Source organism: Syngnathus typhle, linkage group LG4 (assembly GCF_033458585.1).
Source record: "Syngnathus typhle isolate RoL2023-S1 ecotype Sweden linkage group LG4, RoL_Styp_1.0, whole genome shotgun sequence".
NCBI lineage: Eukaryota > Metazoa > Chordata > Actinopteri > Syngnathiformes > Syngnathidae > Syngnathus > Syngnathus typhle.
The window spans coordinates 2,214,837-2,232,297 of NC_083741.1; the positions used below are offsets into that span (position 1 = coordinate 2,214,837).

Genomic DNA, 17,461 nt, shown 5'->3' on the forward strand with positions numbered 1-17,461 from the left:
AGCCATTCTCCAGTACTGTTAAAGGAAAGGTGATGAATGAAGAAACTTTCTTTGCAGAGAGAGGATTTCAGCTACATCAAACAAACCATTGTGTTAATTAATTTGACAATGAACTCCTGACATCTCCTGATATTAAACAAGCAATGACTCATCAGTGACATCTAAGAAGTAGCCAAACTGCTGTGCTCACATTTTGTTTGCTTGGCCAAATCAGCTTGTTCAAGATAGTGTGGAGTGAATTCAGAGATTTATCTCTAAATATAGTGTTTGAAAATAAAAACTGAATATATCTTCTCCTTTGTCTTCTTTCGCCTCTTCTTTGTCTTCTCCATCTTCTTCCTCTTCTTCATCCTGTTCTCATTTGTCTACCTTGTCTTCTTTTTGTCTTCTATAAAATCTTCTTCTGTTAGTTAACTGGCGTATTATAGCTCATTGGTGCATGACTTCATCTACTGTACAGGAACCGCAAAGGGACTTGAAACCCGATGCTATCTACAATATGCTGTAGGTCAAAGTTGAGCGTTTCATGCGACACGTTTCCATACAAAGTCAATTTCGTTTAATGGGGAATTGGCATTTGATCATGGCTAAAATCTCAACAAAATGTTGCTTTAGAATGATATGCCTCCTTTAACTCTACAGATTGGCCTTGTTGGAGGTCTGAATTTTCTTGCTCTTATTTTGTAAAACTTATAGCACACACACTAACAATCAAGCAACCTCCGTAAACATTACTTTTTGTTCATTTCTGGCAGAAGGCTGCATGCTTTCAATGCTCTTTTTTTTAATTGCTGTACAGCAAAACAAATGAAAATATCCCAGCAACCTACCATACAGTCAACAAAATAAAGCGCTCTCCTTCCCTTCTCGTCATGCACTGTGGTGAAAAAATATCTCTGTACATTGGTCTGAGAGATATACTATACAACCAAACAAAAAAAGTGGGCTAGCCTTGCTAGGTGCTATATTGGCAGTTTGTGGGTACTAACTGGCACTTCCGATGGAACAATGTCCAAATTTGAACGCAGTGAAAGATATTGCAATTTGTGGTCAATTGCAATTTTTAGGACATCTTGCCATTATCCATTCAGCTTTACCACTTGAACTCAAACTGACAAAATGTTTGTTTGTCTATTTGTGCCCTGCCATTGGCTGGCGACGAGTTTAAGGTGTTCCCGCCTGGGAATTATTTAAATGATCTTACCGCACAAATTATTTAATTTTTTCAATTATTTGTTGATCTTTGGATAAAAAATGCTGAAGTCTTCTCTGCCTTTTGTCTTAGTCAATCCATCTTCTCTCACCGTCCATGAAATGATTGCCACTCATTGTCTTGATATTCTTTTGCTATATCATTCCTCATTTTCTCCTGTCCTTGAGGGAGCTGTTCTCTTTATCTATTTTTATCACATGGCCTGGAATGAAAGCAAATGGGAACAGAACTGGAAAAAGTGAACATCCATTCTACTCTGTCATCACTCTCTAAATTCTTGGCGTCTTGCGTTTAGTAATTCTTTTGTTTCCCTTTTTAAATACATCATTTTTTTTATCCCTCTGTTATTGTTAAATCCCTGCTCTGATGTGTGATGTAACCTTAATTCCCATTAGTTCTGGGCTCCTAATTTGCTTTTTCACACTTACCAAAATATGTCAATTCATCCAGCTCCAATACTGTTTATCCCATCCATTCACAATGTGCTGGGTCAAGGGAAAGCTGGAGTCTATCCCAGCTGACTATACGCAAAAGACTAATTACAAGTACACTCTGAACTTACATATAGAGACAGACAACCATTCACACTTCACCAAAGAGACGCTGAACACATGCTGCCTGCACCAAAGTCAGGCTTTCAGTGAAAGTTGATTCTAATAGTCTATTGTCCTTTGTGGCGATGCAGGCCAATCTGAAGAAGTTCATGGAGCTTATACTCCACAATCAGATGGACAAAGTGTCAAAGATGTTAGAGAGAGGCCTCGATCCCAACTACCATGACAGTGACACTGGTGGTAAGTCTACACCAAATTAGAACAGTAATCTTCAAGTATTACCCTAAGTATTCAAGCAGTTTGATGTTCTTATGGGTGTCTTGCTGTTGTCATATTATTACGTATTATTGGTATTTTCTAATATGGAACTTACAGGTGACACACAAAAGCACACAAAAAACAAAAAATATGCAGTTATTGGTCACTTTTGCCCAAATCTCATTCCAACCTTTAAACCAAGTGTGTCCAAACTTGCGCAGGGATCTTAATTTAGTCCGATCGCACAACCGCAGCGCGCCGGGCGCTCGCTGTCGCATTGCTTTAAGAGCGTCTTTGTGTTCCGAGTTGTAAGATGGCACTGCTCTCGGGCCATGCCCATCTGAAGCAGTTCCTGATCCCGTTCGACTTGTCTATTTCCCTGGCACGATCCTCGTCTTTTTTCTCTAAAACCTTCACCATGCTGGCCAAAACTTTTGCTAATCAGGCAAATGATGTGACGAAAGTAGCGCCAAAAGGCTGCCGAAAATAATTCAGCTGTTGTCGCAATACTGCCCCCCCCCCCCTTTAGCAGTGATCTATTCAAGGAGCAGAATTACAAATATTACTCTAGTAATATTACTAATATTACACAAGAATCAACAGTCATCTGCTTTCTGCATTTGGTCATGTAACGTTCACAAGCTGAGCCGTGATTGGTTGTTACCTGATCACTGAGTAACAGTGACATAATTTTCAGTTGACAGCTAGTGGCAAAAAAATACACACATCCAGCCCACGGGGCCGTTTAATCCGGCCCGCCAAACCTGAATATATTGTATTATTAATTTTTTGGGGGTAATTTTCCCTGCAATTACTATGTTTCCCCAGTAGATGGGGAAGCGCCCGCCCGCGCATTTACTCCCGGGAGCCGTGTCAGAAAGCTCGGTGCACACTCACAAGTGCGTGTGCGTACTCAGTAATATTATAATAATTTCATCTATCAGTGCCGAATTTCGAGTGTACTCTGTGACGTCAATATTCTCGTAATTCGTGTGCTGAGTTTTCAGATACAGTTTTACGCTAATGGCCCCCACAAACCTTCCCCTGGAATCCTTCCATTAAAATGAGTGGCCCGAAGAAAAGAAAGGTGGACACTGAGTGCCGAATGTTAAAAAGTGTGGACAATTTAGCTTGACCTACGTGTGTCAGAAGACGTTCAGCCACATGAACGTCAACAAAGCCCGTCACAGATCTAGGTTAACGGACCGACACCTCGTCTCTATCCTAAGAATTACCACAACAAATTTTACTCCAGACTATGATGCACTAGCAAAAAAGGGAAACCAACAATACTATTGATTTCTTTATTACTTTATTTAGATGTATTCTTTCACTGATTCTTCAAGATGATGTATTTGGTCAGAATGTTTGCCGTTAGATGTGATTTCGCCCTGACCTGCAGGCGCTAAAGTGATGGAAAATGTTATTCATCATAACAGTGTCGTATGTAATTAGAATCACTGATAGTAGTTTTTGGGTGAAATATTTTTTTAATGCTGTTAATAAATATATATATATATATATGGAAAGATGGCGGCGCGTGCATACGCAGCGACCTCTCTCTGTCCCGCCCAAACGGTGTTTTGTCCGTCTAATGAGTGTTTGTCCGGCAGTTTTTTTTGTTCGTCTCGTCGTACTGAGTCGTGCTACAAGTACGGCAGGCAGGTTCTGCTTGACATCGGCAAAAGCGAGTTTTGTCGAGTTCTGGACTTTGATGCGGGAACATCAAAGGAGCTCGGACTGCTACGTCCTGAAGCGTCGCCGGGCTCGTCTGCTATTCCTCCCCCGGTTGGGAAGCGTCGAAAGCGGTGTGCGAGGAGGCTGAAGAGGGGCAAACGCGGGGGCGTCTGGGCCAGGCTGGCGGCCAGCCCTGCTCGCCCGGCCGTGCCTTCCATTCTTCTGGCGAATGTTCGATCGCTGGACAACAAAATGGATTACATTCGCCTGCTGCAATCTACAAACCGGACAGTGCGGGACTGCTGTGTGCTCGTGTTCACTGAGACTTGGTTGACTGTCAACATTCCGGACTCTGCCGTACATCTGGAGCGGCTAGCGTGCTATCGGGCGGACCGGGCCATTGTACAAGGGGGGAAATCTCGTGGAGGTGGAATATGCGTCTACATCCGTGACGAATGGTGCCGGGACTCTGTAGTGGTATGCAAGCACTGCTCGCCACTGGCGGAGTTCGTGATCATTAAGTGCCGTCCTTTTTACCTGCCAAGGGAATTTACCGCGATTCTGCTGGTCGCGGTTTACATCCCGCCTTCCAACATCGAAGGCGACAGGGTCGCGGCTCTTAGTGAACTGTACCAGGCTGTCAGTGAACAAGAGACAGCGCACCCTGACGGTTTCACCATCTTCGCTGGGGATTTTAATCATGCTAACCCAGGGGTGGGCAAACTACGGCCCGCGGGCCACATCCGGCCCACGGGACCGTTTAATCCGGCCCGCCAACCCTGAACAAATTGTATTATTAAACTTTTTTTTTGTGGTCATTTTGCCTGCAATGACTGCGTTTTCCCAGTAGATGGCGAAGCGCTCGCCTGCGCATTTACTACCGGAAGCCGTGTCAGAAAGCTCGGTGCACACTCACAAGTGCGTGTACGTACTCAGTAGTACGGACTTGGCGCACTCTCGCTCTATTCGTATCAGTCCCGAATTTAGAGCGTGGGCTTTGACGACAGCGTTCTTATAATTCGCGCGCTGAGCTTTCAGATGCAGTTTTGCGCTAAAGCCACCCACAAACCTTCCCCTGGAATCCTTCCATTAAAATGAGAGGCCCGAAAAAAAGAAGTGAGTGCCGAATGTTAAAAAAGAGTGGCCAATTTGGCTCGACGTACGCGACGTGACGTTCAGCCACATGAACGTCAACATCAACCCGTCACAGATCAAGGTAAACGGACCAACACCTCGGATCTCGCCTAAGAATTGCCACAACAAATTTTACTCCAGACTATGACGCACTAGCAAAAAAGGGACACCAACAACACTGTTCCCACTGAAAATGAACGGGAGGCTCTCAAGTTTATTGTAAAAAAATGCATTTTGAATATGATTTGTACACATAGCAGGGATTGAAACTAGCGACCATTCTCATTTTCAAACAATGCAGGATGCTCAAAGACATTGATGCACCACCTATTTGCGACTAATCTTAACCTGTAAAGTTCTTAAGGCTTACTTTAAGGAAGTGTTTCCCGTTTCCTCACCTCTGTTACCAGGTGTTTGCGAGTTAAAACTCTGCTCTGATTTTCAGATACCCCTCACCGTGTTGCTGTTTTGATGACTTTATTTGGATGTATGCTTTCACCGATTCTTCAAGATGATATATTTGGTCAGAATGTTTGCCGTTTGATGTGATCTCATAAGATAAACATCTTTCATTAATCTGACCTGCAGGCACTGAAGTGATGGAGATTGTTATTCATAATAACAGTGTCGTATTTTATGAGAATCACTGATAGCAGTTTTTTAGTGAATTATTATTTTTTTAATGCTGTTAATAAATGCATTTGTTTTCAAAAAAATTGTTTGGAATATCCATGCTTTACTACCTACTAAAGGCCAAGATCTTTTATGCAATGACCTTTACAGGTCGCTTATATGACTTCACACAACGCCTACGTCCATCTGCTCCTGGTCCGGCCCTCCGGTCCAAATTTAGAACCCAGTTCGGCCCGCGAGTCAAAAAGTTTGCCCACCCCTGTGCTAACCTGAAGTCTGTTTTTCCGAGGCTTCACCAGCATGTTAATTTTCCTACGCGTGGCGACAGCTTCCTGGACCGGGTCTACTCTTCACATAAAGGAGCTTTCAAAGCCGCCCCCCTCCCCCATCTTGGACTTTCTGACCATATCACTGTTATGCTTTTGCCCACATACAGACAACTGGTGAGAGCGTCCAGGCCGGTTCGCAAGCAGGTACGGGTGTGGCCTGAGGGTGCCTCTGATGCACTGCGTGACTGCTTTGGCTCTACTGACTGGGACATGTTTAGGAGGGCTGCCACTTGCGACGATCGGACAGACATTGAGGAGTATACTGACTCTGTTTCCTCCTACATCAGGAAGTGTATTGATGATGTGACTCTCTCAAAATCCATCGTCACTCGGGCTAACCGGAAGCCATGGCTGACAGGGGCTGTCTTCAGGCTGCTGAGGGCCAGGGACAAAGCCTTTAGAGCAGGGGATGAGGCTGGCTTGAGGACTGCGAGGGCCGACCTGTCCCGGGGCATCAAAGAAGCAAAGAGGGCGTTCTCGTGCAAAATTACCGCCCACTTCAAGGACAGCAGGGACGCACGGAGCCTTTGGCAGGGCATTCAGACCATCACGGATTACAAGCCCGCGCCGCAGAGCTGTGAAGGCGACGTCCGTCTGCTCAATGACCTCAACCGCTTCTTTGCTCGCTTCGACGCTCAGAACAGCACTTGCCCGCTGAAGGCCACTCCCCCTTCACACGAGCTGCCCCTGTGCCTCTCCGCCGACAGCGTGAGGAGGGCGCTTGCCGCCATCAACATCCGTAAGGCGGCGGGCCCTGACAACATCCCGGGTCGGGCGCTGAAGGACTGCGCTGGTGAGCTGACGGATGTCTTCACGGACATCTTTAACACTTCCCTGCAGCAGGCCATCGTCCCGTCATGTTTCAAAGCTGCCACCATCGTACCTGTGCCGAAGAAACCCGCTCCGTCCTGCTTCAATGACTACCGCCCCGTGGCACTTACGCCCATCATCATGAAGTGCTTTGAGCGGCTTGTCATGGAGCACATCCGATCCGTTCTCCCGCCCACCATTGACCCCTTCCAGTTTGCGTACCGAGCCAAGCGGTCTTCGGAGGATGCCATCTGCTCTGCCCTCCACTCGGCCCTCACCCACCTGGAGAGGAGGGACTCATATGTGAGATTGCTGTTTGTGGACTTCAGTTCTGCCTTCAACACCATTGTGCCACAACGCCTCATCAGCAAACTTGACGCGCTGGGCCTCAGTACCTACCTCTGCAACTGGCTACTGGACTTCCTCTGTCAGAGGCCACAGGTAGTACGTGTTGGCGACAAAATCTCCGCCAGCATTACGCTGAGCACGGGGGCCCCCCAAGGCTGCGTGCTCAGTCCGCTGCTCTTCACCCTCCTGACGCATGACTGCACTGCAACCTACAGCGACAACCGTATCGTGAAGTTTGCTGACGACACGACTCTGGTGGGTCTCATCACCAAGGGAGACGAGACTCAATACAGGCTGGAGGTTGACCTTCTGACCACGTGGTGCAGGGACAACAACCTCCTGCTGAACGTCGGCAAGACCAAGGAGATTGTTGTGGACTTCCGGAAGGGTCACACCCAACACCTGCCGCTGACCATCGACGGTGCTGTGGTGGAGCGAGTGAGCAGCGCCAAGTTCCTGGGGGTGCACATCAGTGAGGATCTCTCCTGGTCCACCAACACCGCATCACTGGCAAAGAAAGCCCAGCGCCGCCTGTACTTCCTGCGGAAACTTAGGCGAGCGAGCGCTCCTCCGGCCGTCATGACTGCATTTTACCGCGGCACCATTGAGAGCGTCCTCTCCAGCTGTATTGCTGTTTGGGGTGGCGGCTGCACTCACTACAACTTGAAGGCCCTGCAGCGCATAGTGAACACTGCTGGTAAGATTGCTGGTGCTTCGCTCCCCTCCTTGAAGGACATTTACACCTCCCATCTCACCTGCAAGGCGACCACGATTGTGAGTGATGCGAGTCACCCCGCTCACTCTTTGTTCGAGCTTCTGCCCTCTGGGAAGAGGTACAGAAGCCTGCGCTCCCGCACCTCCAGACTCTCAAACAGCTTCATACTCCAGGCTGTTAGGATCCTGAACTCGCTCCCCCGTTCTGCGTAGCGTCCTGTACTTTTACTGTCTGAACTGTCTGACTGCACACTGGCTCTTATTATTTATTATTTGTTATTACTCTTATTTATTGTTTGTGCCTTTTTGTTTATGATGTTTTTTACTTTTGCGCTATGCTTGCTGGCTCCGTTATTTATTGTGTTATCTGTTTATTTATTATTTATTCATCACTCTTCCTATTGATTGTTAGAATTTTTGCCTTCTTGTTTTTATATTGTGTCGCGTACATGTATGTCTATCGTGTTGTGTGTCTCGTCACCGTGGGATAGAGAAAAACGTAATTTCGGTCTCTGTGTGTTGTGACATGTGGAGAGATTGACAATAAAGCTGACTTTGACTTTGACTTTGAAATGCATTTGTTTTCAAAAAGCTTTTTTTTTAATATCCATGCTTTAGTACCTACTAAAAGTAAAAACCTTTTATGCAATGACCTTTACATGTCATTTATATTACTTCACACAAACACTACATCCATCTGTTCCTGGTTCGGCCCCCCGGTCAAAATTTAGAACCCAATTCGGCCCGCAAGTCAAAAAGTTTGCCCACCCCTGGACTAGATTGACATTCCCTGATGTAAACCTCACAACTGGCATAGAAAAACTCAAAACCTTTATGGAGTCATAAAGGAGCACTTCCCAAGTATCCGCTCATGCTCACGGTAAGAGAGCCCTAACGGGATAACCTTTATTTGATGCAGAGTGGGCAACATTTCTTGCATAGGAGCCAAGTTGGCTGCTCTTGAAGTGTACCAGAACTCTGACACCATGTTGATTTACCCAAGTAACATGTCTACTATTTAAAACACCCATGACACCATATTCCCTGTTTCTCCTCTAGAGAGCCCCTTGACCATGACAGCACATCTGGATAATGTGGTGGAGATGATAAAGGTTCTTAAGAATGGAGGCGCTCACTTGGACTTCAGAGCCAATGATGGCATGACAGCCCTCCATAAAGCAGCACGTTCCAAGAACCAGGTTACACTCACGGTGAGAGAACATACTGCGTCTGATTCACTAAGATCTGAAACAGCAAGTGATCATTTGCTTGCAGGTGGCAAGAGGTGTAAAAGTTGTGGAGACTGCCATATTGAAAAGACAGTTGTAAGCTTTAGGTTTGTTAGTTTTCTGCTTAGAACGTTTGGCACAGTACAGTAAGAACAAATTTAAGTTTGAAATACCGTAAATTTCCGCGACTTTTTTCCAAAATTTTGAACCCTGCGGCTTATACTCAGGTGCGGCTTATATAAGGATTTTTTCGTGATTTTTGTGATGACTTGATCACTTCAAGATTCAAGAGTTTTTTATTCACCATGTTTGAGCGTGGCTCCAGCACACCCGCGACCCCCGTGGGGACTAAGCGGTTCAGAAAATGGATGGATGGATGGATGGATGGATGAATGTTTGAGCGTGCCAAACAAGTTATTTGACTTCGATAAAACACACCCTCTGTTCAACATTTAGGTGACTAACAACACACGGGACATGTGAAAAATGGCGAAAAAAAAAACTTTTCACTTTTATACACTGCGGTATCTTGAAGAAAAAAACACAACAAAAATACTATTTTGAAACACTACTATGGCTGCTGCTTATTCTGGCTGTGTTGCTTGTGACTATTATGAGCTTTAGTAGGAATGCACACTAGGTGACCTGCGTCAAAGGGCTCTAAACCCTTTCTCTTACTCTGCCATGTGACTCAGAGATTACACAAAGCAGTGGCGCTGTTTGGACCATCTGCATAGTATTAAACCCAATCAATCGGCATTTAAATTCAATTCTTCTGACATTTTGCTCACCAAAAACAAGTTGTAATGAACGTGAACTTTTAATGCATTTTATTCAGAAGGTTACTTTGAACCCCGAGGCTTAAATGGCGGCGTTGTAGTGGGTTGACATAATTCACCCGGAACCTAAATTCACGTTACAGAGTTCCGGTGGGACAGTTTACACGTGTGGGACTTTCCTGTTTAGAGTAGGGTGTGTTAGGATCGTAAAAGGAAAAGAGTTTTTTACGGCCTCCGGGGCGCTCTAGCAGGAAGCAAGAGCGAGACAGACGAAGAAGAGATAATGCGCCAAAGAAGACGTGCTAGTTTGTCAAGACGGTTGCGTCACTCTTTTCTTTATTTTGTGGCCTGTCTACTCTGGATCTATACGTGTCGCTCGCTAGTTTTGTAATGTAATTTAGCGCTTCGTGCATGAATAAAATTAGCATGAACAGACCCTCATCACACTCGAAGAAATGGATAAAAGCGATGACGAAAGAGAGACTGAGAAAGTGTGAGGCGAAGGATATCTAACGCTATTCCAATCGGACGCTGAGGAGGAAGACTTTGATGGTTTCAGTGCACAGGAGGAAGATGGAGACAATGAAGCTCTTTTCTTACTTTTACTGGTATGTTTTTTAACGAGCCCTGTTGGTGTTGTACTACCGTGTTGCTGCTGTGTTATTGCCGCGTCTCAGTGACTTTTACCGGGTATGTTTTTTTTAATCCAGCCCTATTAGTCTTGTGTTACTTCCGTGTTGCTGCGGTATTACTGCCGTGTTTGGAAAGAAATGTTAAGGTATGTTATTAAAACTTTAAAAAAGCTTTCTGTGTCCAGTCTTTCTTTGTTAATAACTCGCGTTAGAAAGAAATGTTAAGGTATGTTATTAAAACTTTAAAAAAGCTTTCTGTGTCCAGTCTTTCTTTGTTAATAACTCGCGTGCACACTTCCGTGTTGCTGCGGTACTACTGCTGCGTCACAGGTAATGTTTAGAAAGACATGTCAAAGTATGTTATTAAAACTTTAAAAAGGCTTTCTGTGAACGGTCTTTCTTTGTAAAAAACGTGTGTGCACATGCGGCTTATAGTCCGGTGCGGTTTATATAAGAAAAAAACTAAAATATCCCCCAATTTTAGCTGGTGCGTTTTATAATCCGGTGCGGCTAATAGTCCGGATTTTACGGTAATTGAATTGGGTTGGCATCGTGGTGCACTAGTAAGCACGTCCGCTTCATAGTTAAAAGGAGCAGAGTTACGTCGATTGACTACTCAAAATTATCCGTATGTGTGAGTGTGAAATTCACACTGTGAATGGTTGTTTGTCTATGTGTGCTCTGTGATTGGCCGACTGGTCCAGGGTGTAGCCCGCCTACCGCAGCTGGGATGGGCTCTAGCATGCCGGTAATCCTCACGAGGAAAAAGCAGCTTGGAAGCTGAGTGAGGGAATGAATGAATGAATGAATGAATGAATGAATGAATGAATGAATGAATCAATCAATCAATCAATCAATCAATCAATCAATCAATCAATCAATGAGACAGTGGATTACAGAAAAAATTACAGAAGAAAATAATAATTTGTAATAATTGTGTAATAATTTTAAGCTAGCAACCACCAAAACTGTCAATACACCAACTAGTTTCATAATGTAGGCAAATGGAGCCCTGATCATAATGTTTTGCCTGTATGCTACCTGTATCCATCCATCAATCGCTTGTCCCCACGAGGCTCGCGGGCGTGGTGGAGCCTATCCCAGCAGTCATTGGGCAGGAGGTGGGGCGACACCCTGAACCAGTTGCCAGCCGATTGCAGGGCACACAGAGGCGAACAACCATCCACACTCGCACTCACACATAGGGGCAATTTGGAGTGCTCAATCGTTTTTTGGGATGTGCGAGGAAACCGGAGTGTCCGGAGAAAACCCACGCGGGCACGGGGAGAACATGCAAACACCACACAGGGAGGGCCGGACGTGGAATCGTACCTGCACCCTCCTAACTGTCGTAATTTCTTCAAATATTAATTGGGTCGCTTTCAGATAGGTATTGAAGTGGGAGAAACAGCAACATGTATGTACTTTGTTAAATTAGACAAAGTCATGTACTTTTTCATCTTCATACTGCTCGGTCGGGAGCACAGATGCAGCACACGGAGCTGTGTGGCCTTCCAATACACATGGGCACAGATGGCGGACGCTTTTGGGGTTAACGCGATTCCCAAAATCTGGGCCCCAAATTGAGGTTCAGGTAAATTATTTCAGCTATGTAGACTGTTCGTTTATTACGTGCGACATTAATTTGACATCTTCAATGATGTCTCTGATCTTATGGTTGTCATCTTCCGAAGTGTTTATCCTCATGATGGTGGCAGGCGTGCTTGCCTCATTTCTCCAAATTACCTGTATTTCTACCTCTTCCCAAATTGCGCTTTTCCTGCTCTCCTTGTGTGTGTTTCTAACACCAATTCAGCAGTAAGCCTAACTCCTGCTAAGGTAGACACTGAGTCAGGGTATAGCTTCCAAAGCTCCTTTTTATTGCAGTGTTCTCCCAAAACATGGAGTAAAACTGAAAAGCGATACGGAAAAAATACGACATGAACATTCATACTTTCAATAAAGACTCCTCATAAATAATACGAAAATATGATAGAGCTTTAAAATATAAATGGAAACTTACAGACGATGATGTCGAAGGCACAAACAGAAACAAGGATGACCATGGATGAACACTTGACTAGCACTAGCTGCACACGGCTTGTTGTGATTACGACAAAAATGGTCGACGGCCGACTTCCTGCTAGACATCGCCTTCAAAATAAAAGTCTATCTGTCGAACACAATATAAACCAATATAATACAGTCGAACAGACAAGTTTCGGGGCAGAACACTCCCCGCCTGGTATCTGACAAGATGCCACACATTGAACTAAAACATCCTACAGTTAAATGTTTCAGTCCTGCCTTTTCAGAAGCAGAACAATCTCTGTAACTGGTCTAAAGAACTTCTTCATGGATCCATCTTTAACAACTCTCATCTCGACCTTGCGAACTCTTCCATCACGTCCAGGAAAGGTCTTAGTCACAAGGGCCATGGGCCAGTCGTTACGACACGTTTTACTGTCCTTCAACATAACGACATCCCCATCTTCAATGTTAGGTCTCGATTCCTGCCATTTGTGTCGAACTTGCAGAGTGTGCAGGTATTCGCGCTTCCAGCGACTCCAGAATTGATCAGCCAACCTTTGTACCTGGCGCCACTGCTGCTTGAACAAGTCTTTGTCGGTGAACTTCCCAGATGGAGGTAGGCTGGTGTGAGTATCTGAGGAGCATCTGGATCAGCTGAAATAGAAACAAGCGGTCTAGAGTTGATAATGGCTGTCGCCTCTGCCATAAAAGTGCACAGGACTTCATGGGTCAAACTTGAGGAGTGAGTGCGCATCAGCATTGAATCCAAAATCCTCCTTGCGACTCCGATCATGCGTTCCCACGCACCACCCATGTGTGAGGAGTGTGGTGGATTGAAATGCCATGAACAACCTTGACTGTTGGTGTATGTTTGGACCTCTGATTCCTTCAGAACTTTCTCAAACTCCAGCTCTTTACAAGCACCAATGAAGTTGGTTCCACGGTCTGAGTGTAGCTGTTGAGAAGGGCCACGGATTGCAAAGAACCTTCTCAGGGAGTTGATGAAGGAGGAAGTATCCATGGACTCAATCACCTCTATATGGACGGCGCGGGTACTCAAGCATGTGAACAGAACAGCCCATCGTTTACTTTGAGCTAAGCCTCCTCTTGTGCGCCTTGCTGTCACAAACCAGGGACCGAAGACATCCACACCAGTGTATGTAAAGCAGTGCTTCTCAATTATTATTATTGTTACGCCCCCCCTAGCAAGAAGAAAACTATTCGCGCCCCCCCTCCCCACCGTGACTATCCTAACTTGTCTTGTAAGTCGTAAAATGTTGCACTGTCGCAAACGTGACAGAAGTAACAATGAGCGCCACTGCCCCCTGCTGTAGTAAACGCGCAATTACACTTTATTCTAGTACTGCCAAAAAAAAAGCCTGTTCCCCAGGGTCACACGCGCCCCCCCAGGAATAGCACCGTGCCCAGCACTGATGTAAAGGGAGGTGAAGTGCTCAACCGTTCTTGGGGAAGGTCCGACATTTTCTGCCTCTCTCTTCTTCCACAAAGTTTAAGACAGGTGACACATCCATGTAAAATACTGCTTATGCGTCTCTTACCACCAATCAACCAAATGCCAGCGGCTCGTACAGCGCCCTCTGTGAAACTTTGGCCTTGGTGTTCAACCCGTTCGTGATGATGTCTTATGAGCAATGTGGACACATGATGTTTACCTGGCAGAATGATTGGATGTTTTTCAGGATCGCTGAGATCTGCCAGCTTCAGTCTCCCTCCAATCCTCAACAAGCCATCTGGGCCTATAACAGGATTTAGTTTTGACAATGAACTTTTCTTGTTAACGTCTTGCCCCTTGGAGAGGGGGTCGTATTCTTCAGAAAAGCAGGCTCTTTGTACAGCACGAAGGATGACTTCAGATGACTTTGACAACTCATCGCCACTGTGAGGCTTTGAACACTGGTGCCATCCGGAACATACAGTGACATCCTGGTTTGTTGACTTAAAAGAACGAGTTACATGGAGAAGAGTTGCCACCACTCTTTGCAATGACTTCCAAGATGAGAATCTTTCAAATCTCTTTGGATCCAAGCGCTTGTCTCTTTGGCCCGTCATGCAACTTGTTACTTGTGGTCGGATCTCCACATCTGAGTCTGGATCGATGATTTCAAATGACTGTTGATGCTTAGTGGCAGCTTGTTGTTTGTATAGAAAGGCTGGACCTGTGAACCAGTTGGTTTGTGTGAGGATGGAAGCTTGAACCGATCTGGAGGCATGGTCAGCTGGGTTGTGTTCCGTAGGCACGTACCGCCATTGCTTTGGGTCTGTGGATTGCCGGATCCTTTGAACTCTGTTGTGGACATACACATAGAAACGTTTTGACTGATTATGTATATATCCCAGCACCACTTTACTGTCACAATAAAAGGTGACTGCGTCAAGTGGAAGATCAATCTCTTGAACGATGAGTTCAGCCATTTCTACAGCTAGCACTGCCGCACAAAGTCCCAGTCTGGGAATGGTGGGTTCGCTGGGAGGAGAAAGTTTGGCTTTTCCTAAGATGAAGCCCACGTGGATCTGGCCATCCTCGTTAGTTGTTCTGAGGTATGCGACAGCACCAATAGCTTTTGTAGAGGCATCAGAGAAGATGCAGATCTCCTTTTGCTTTGCCTTGGAAGGAGAAGTGGTGGTATAAGCACGAGGAATGTGAAGATGTTGCAATTCCTGAAGAGAATCTCTCCATGTTTCCCACAGTTTAAGTTTTTCTTGGGGAAGAAGAACGTCCCATTCAGTTCCTTCAAGAGTAAGCTCTCTCAATAGTGATTTTCCTTGAATGGTCACAGGAGCAACAAAGCCAAGCGGGTCGAAAAGACTGTTTATTGTAGAAAGAATCCCACGACGTGTGAATGGCTTGTCATTGACTGACACTTGGAAGGTGAAAGTGTCTATTTTGATTTCCGAGCTCAAACCAAGACTTCTTTGGGTGGGCGCTGTTTCTGTTCCGAGATAGAGATCTTTAATGTCTTTAGCATGATCCCCTGCTGGAAATGCTGTCAGGACTCTAACATTGTTAGACGTGATCTTGTGGAGTCTCAAGACAGAGACAGAGAAGCTTGAGTCTTTTGCAGCAGAGCAATTGCTTCCTCTCCGGTGGGTGTTGAGACCAGGCCATCGTCGACATAAAAATCTCGCTCCACAAAGTGTCTGGTGTCTGACCCGTATTGCTGTTCTCCCTGCTGGGCTGCTCTTCTGAGACAGTAGGTGGCCACAGCTGGGGAAGAGCTATTGCCAAATACATGTACCCTCATCCGGTATTCAACAATGTCTTTGCTGGGGTCGTTCTCTCGGAACCAGAGGAAGCGCAAGTAATCTCGGTGGTCCTCTCTTACGACAAAACAATGGAACATCTGTTCGATGTCTGCCGTAACAGCTATTTTCTCCCTCCTGAAGCGAATGAGAACTCCAATGAGACTGTTATTCAGGTCTGGCCCGGTGAGCAGGACATTGTTGAGTGAGAGGCCATTGGATTGTGCACTAGAATCAAACACAACTCTGATTTGTCCAGGTTTTCTGGGATGGTAGACTCCGAACATTGGTAAGTACCAACATTCTCTTCCCTTTTGTAGCGGAGGGGCTGGTTCAGCATGGTTGTTGTCAAAGATTTTTTGCATAAAGGTGACAAACTGTTCTTTCATCTTTGGCTTCCGTTCCAGAGTGCGTTTCAGAGATGAAAGGCGGGTCATAGCCTGCTCTCGGTTGTTTGATAAGGGAGGTCTGGGTGTCTTGAAAGGGAGAGGTGCCACCCAGCTGTTACACTCATCTTGGAAAACTTGATCATTCATTATTTTGATGAACTGTTCATCTTCGATGGAGAAGGCTCGCTTGTCGTCATTGTCAGTCCTTGCAAAAACTGTAAGGCCAAGCGAGTCATCTGGTGAACTGTGAGAAAGACCAATGACGAAACTGGGACTGGTCGCTTGCTTGAGATTGATGTGGCTCATGCATGCCCTGAACAGCGAAGGTCTTCCATCTTCTAGTACATTTGTTTTGTAGCTGTGAATGATAGGCTTGTGGAATTTTCCCAAACACACGTCACCCACCAGCACCCATCCAAGATCAAGTCTTTGCGCAAAAGGAGTATCTCCAGGACCATTAATCTGCTACCTCACTTTATGAATGCGAAGAATGTCCCTACCCAGCAGAAGAAGAATCTGGGCATTGTCGTCCAAGGCTGGGATTTCGTTGGCAATACTTTTTAGATGGGGGTGGTGGAGAGCAGCCTCTGGAGTTGGTATTTAGTCACGATTGTCCGGTAAATCGTCACATTCTGTGAGTTCTGGCAGCGACAAGTTAACACCACCATTAACTGCTTCGATATGGTAGCCGGTTGCTTTCCTGCCAGAGACTGTGGCTAAGCCAGCACATGTTTTGAGGGTGTAAGGGTATGCGTCTGTCTCGATTTTGAAGATGTCAAAAAACTGTGACCGAGCTAGAGATCTGTTGCTCTGGTCATCGAGCATGGCATACATTTTTTCGGCTTTCTCTGGTTGATTGTCTGGATATACTTTAACGGGGCAGATCTTTGAGCACGACTTTGCTTTGAGATGATCCCCGCACACTTTGGTGCACAGAGAACTTACGACTGGAGTTCTCGTGGTTTCTTCCAACTCTGACTCCCCGCCATCATTCTTCGGGGAATTTGAGACTCTAGCTGCCCATTGTGGTGGACCAGGGTGAAGAGCCGTTATATGATTTTCACTGTCACACTCGTCACATTTCAGGTGTGCTTTGCAATCACGAGCTGGGTGGGAGGATGATGAGCAACATTTGAAACAAATGCCTTGTTCCTTTAAGTATGCTTTTCTGTCTGCAAGAGTTTTTAGCCTGAAGCCCCGACATTTCTTTAAAGGGTGGGGCCTTTTATGGATTGGGCATTGCTTCGACACGTCCTCTTCGGAAGCTGTTTCATCTTGTGTAACATCAGTAGAAACTTTTGTCTTGTGCACTGAAACCACTGTTCTAGGAGCTTTATGTTTTGGCATTGCTCTTTCAAATGTTAGGTTGTTTCCAGAAAGGGTAAAGCTGGGATCGTTCCTTGTTTTAGCTTGGTAGCAGATAAAAGAGGTGAAGTAAGAAAAAGGCGGGTAACTGACCTTATGATCTTG

General features: G+C 45.6%; 1 protein-coding gene across 1 annotated transcript in view; it reads left to right on the plus strand.

The window, feature by feature from the left end:
* The first annotated feature begins 1,892 nt into the window (after positions 1-1,892).
* LOC133152748 (SH3 and multiple ankyrin repeat domains protein 2-like) overlaps positions 1,893-17,461 on the plus strand; it is a 63,336-nt gene continuing 47,767 nt past the window's right edge. The window contains exons 1-2 of the mRNA XM_061276625.1: positions 1,893-2,007; positions 8,730-8,881. Of these exons, the coding sequence (XP_061132609.1) occupies positions 1,893-2,007; positions 8,730-8,881 (267 nt within the window). The remainder of the gene's footprint in view (positions 2,008-8,729; positions 8,882-17,461) is intronic.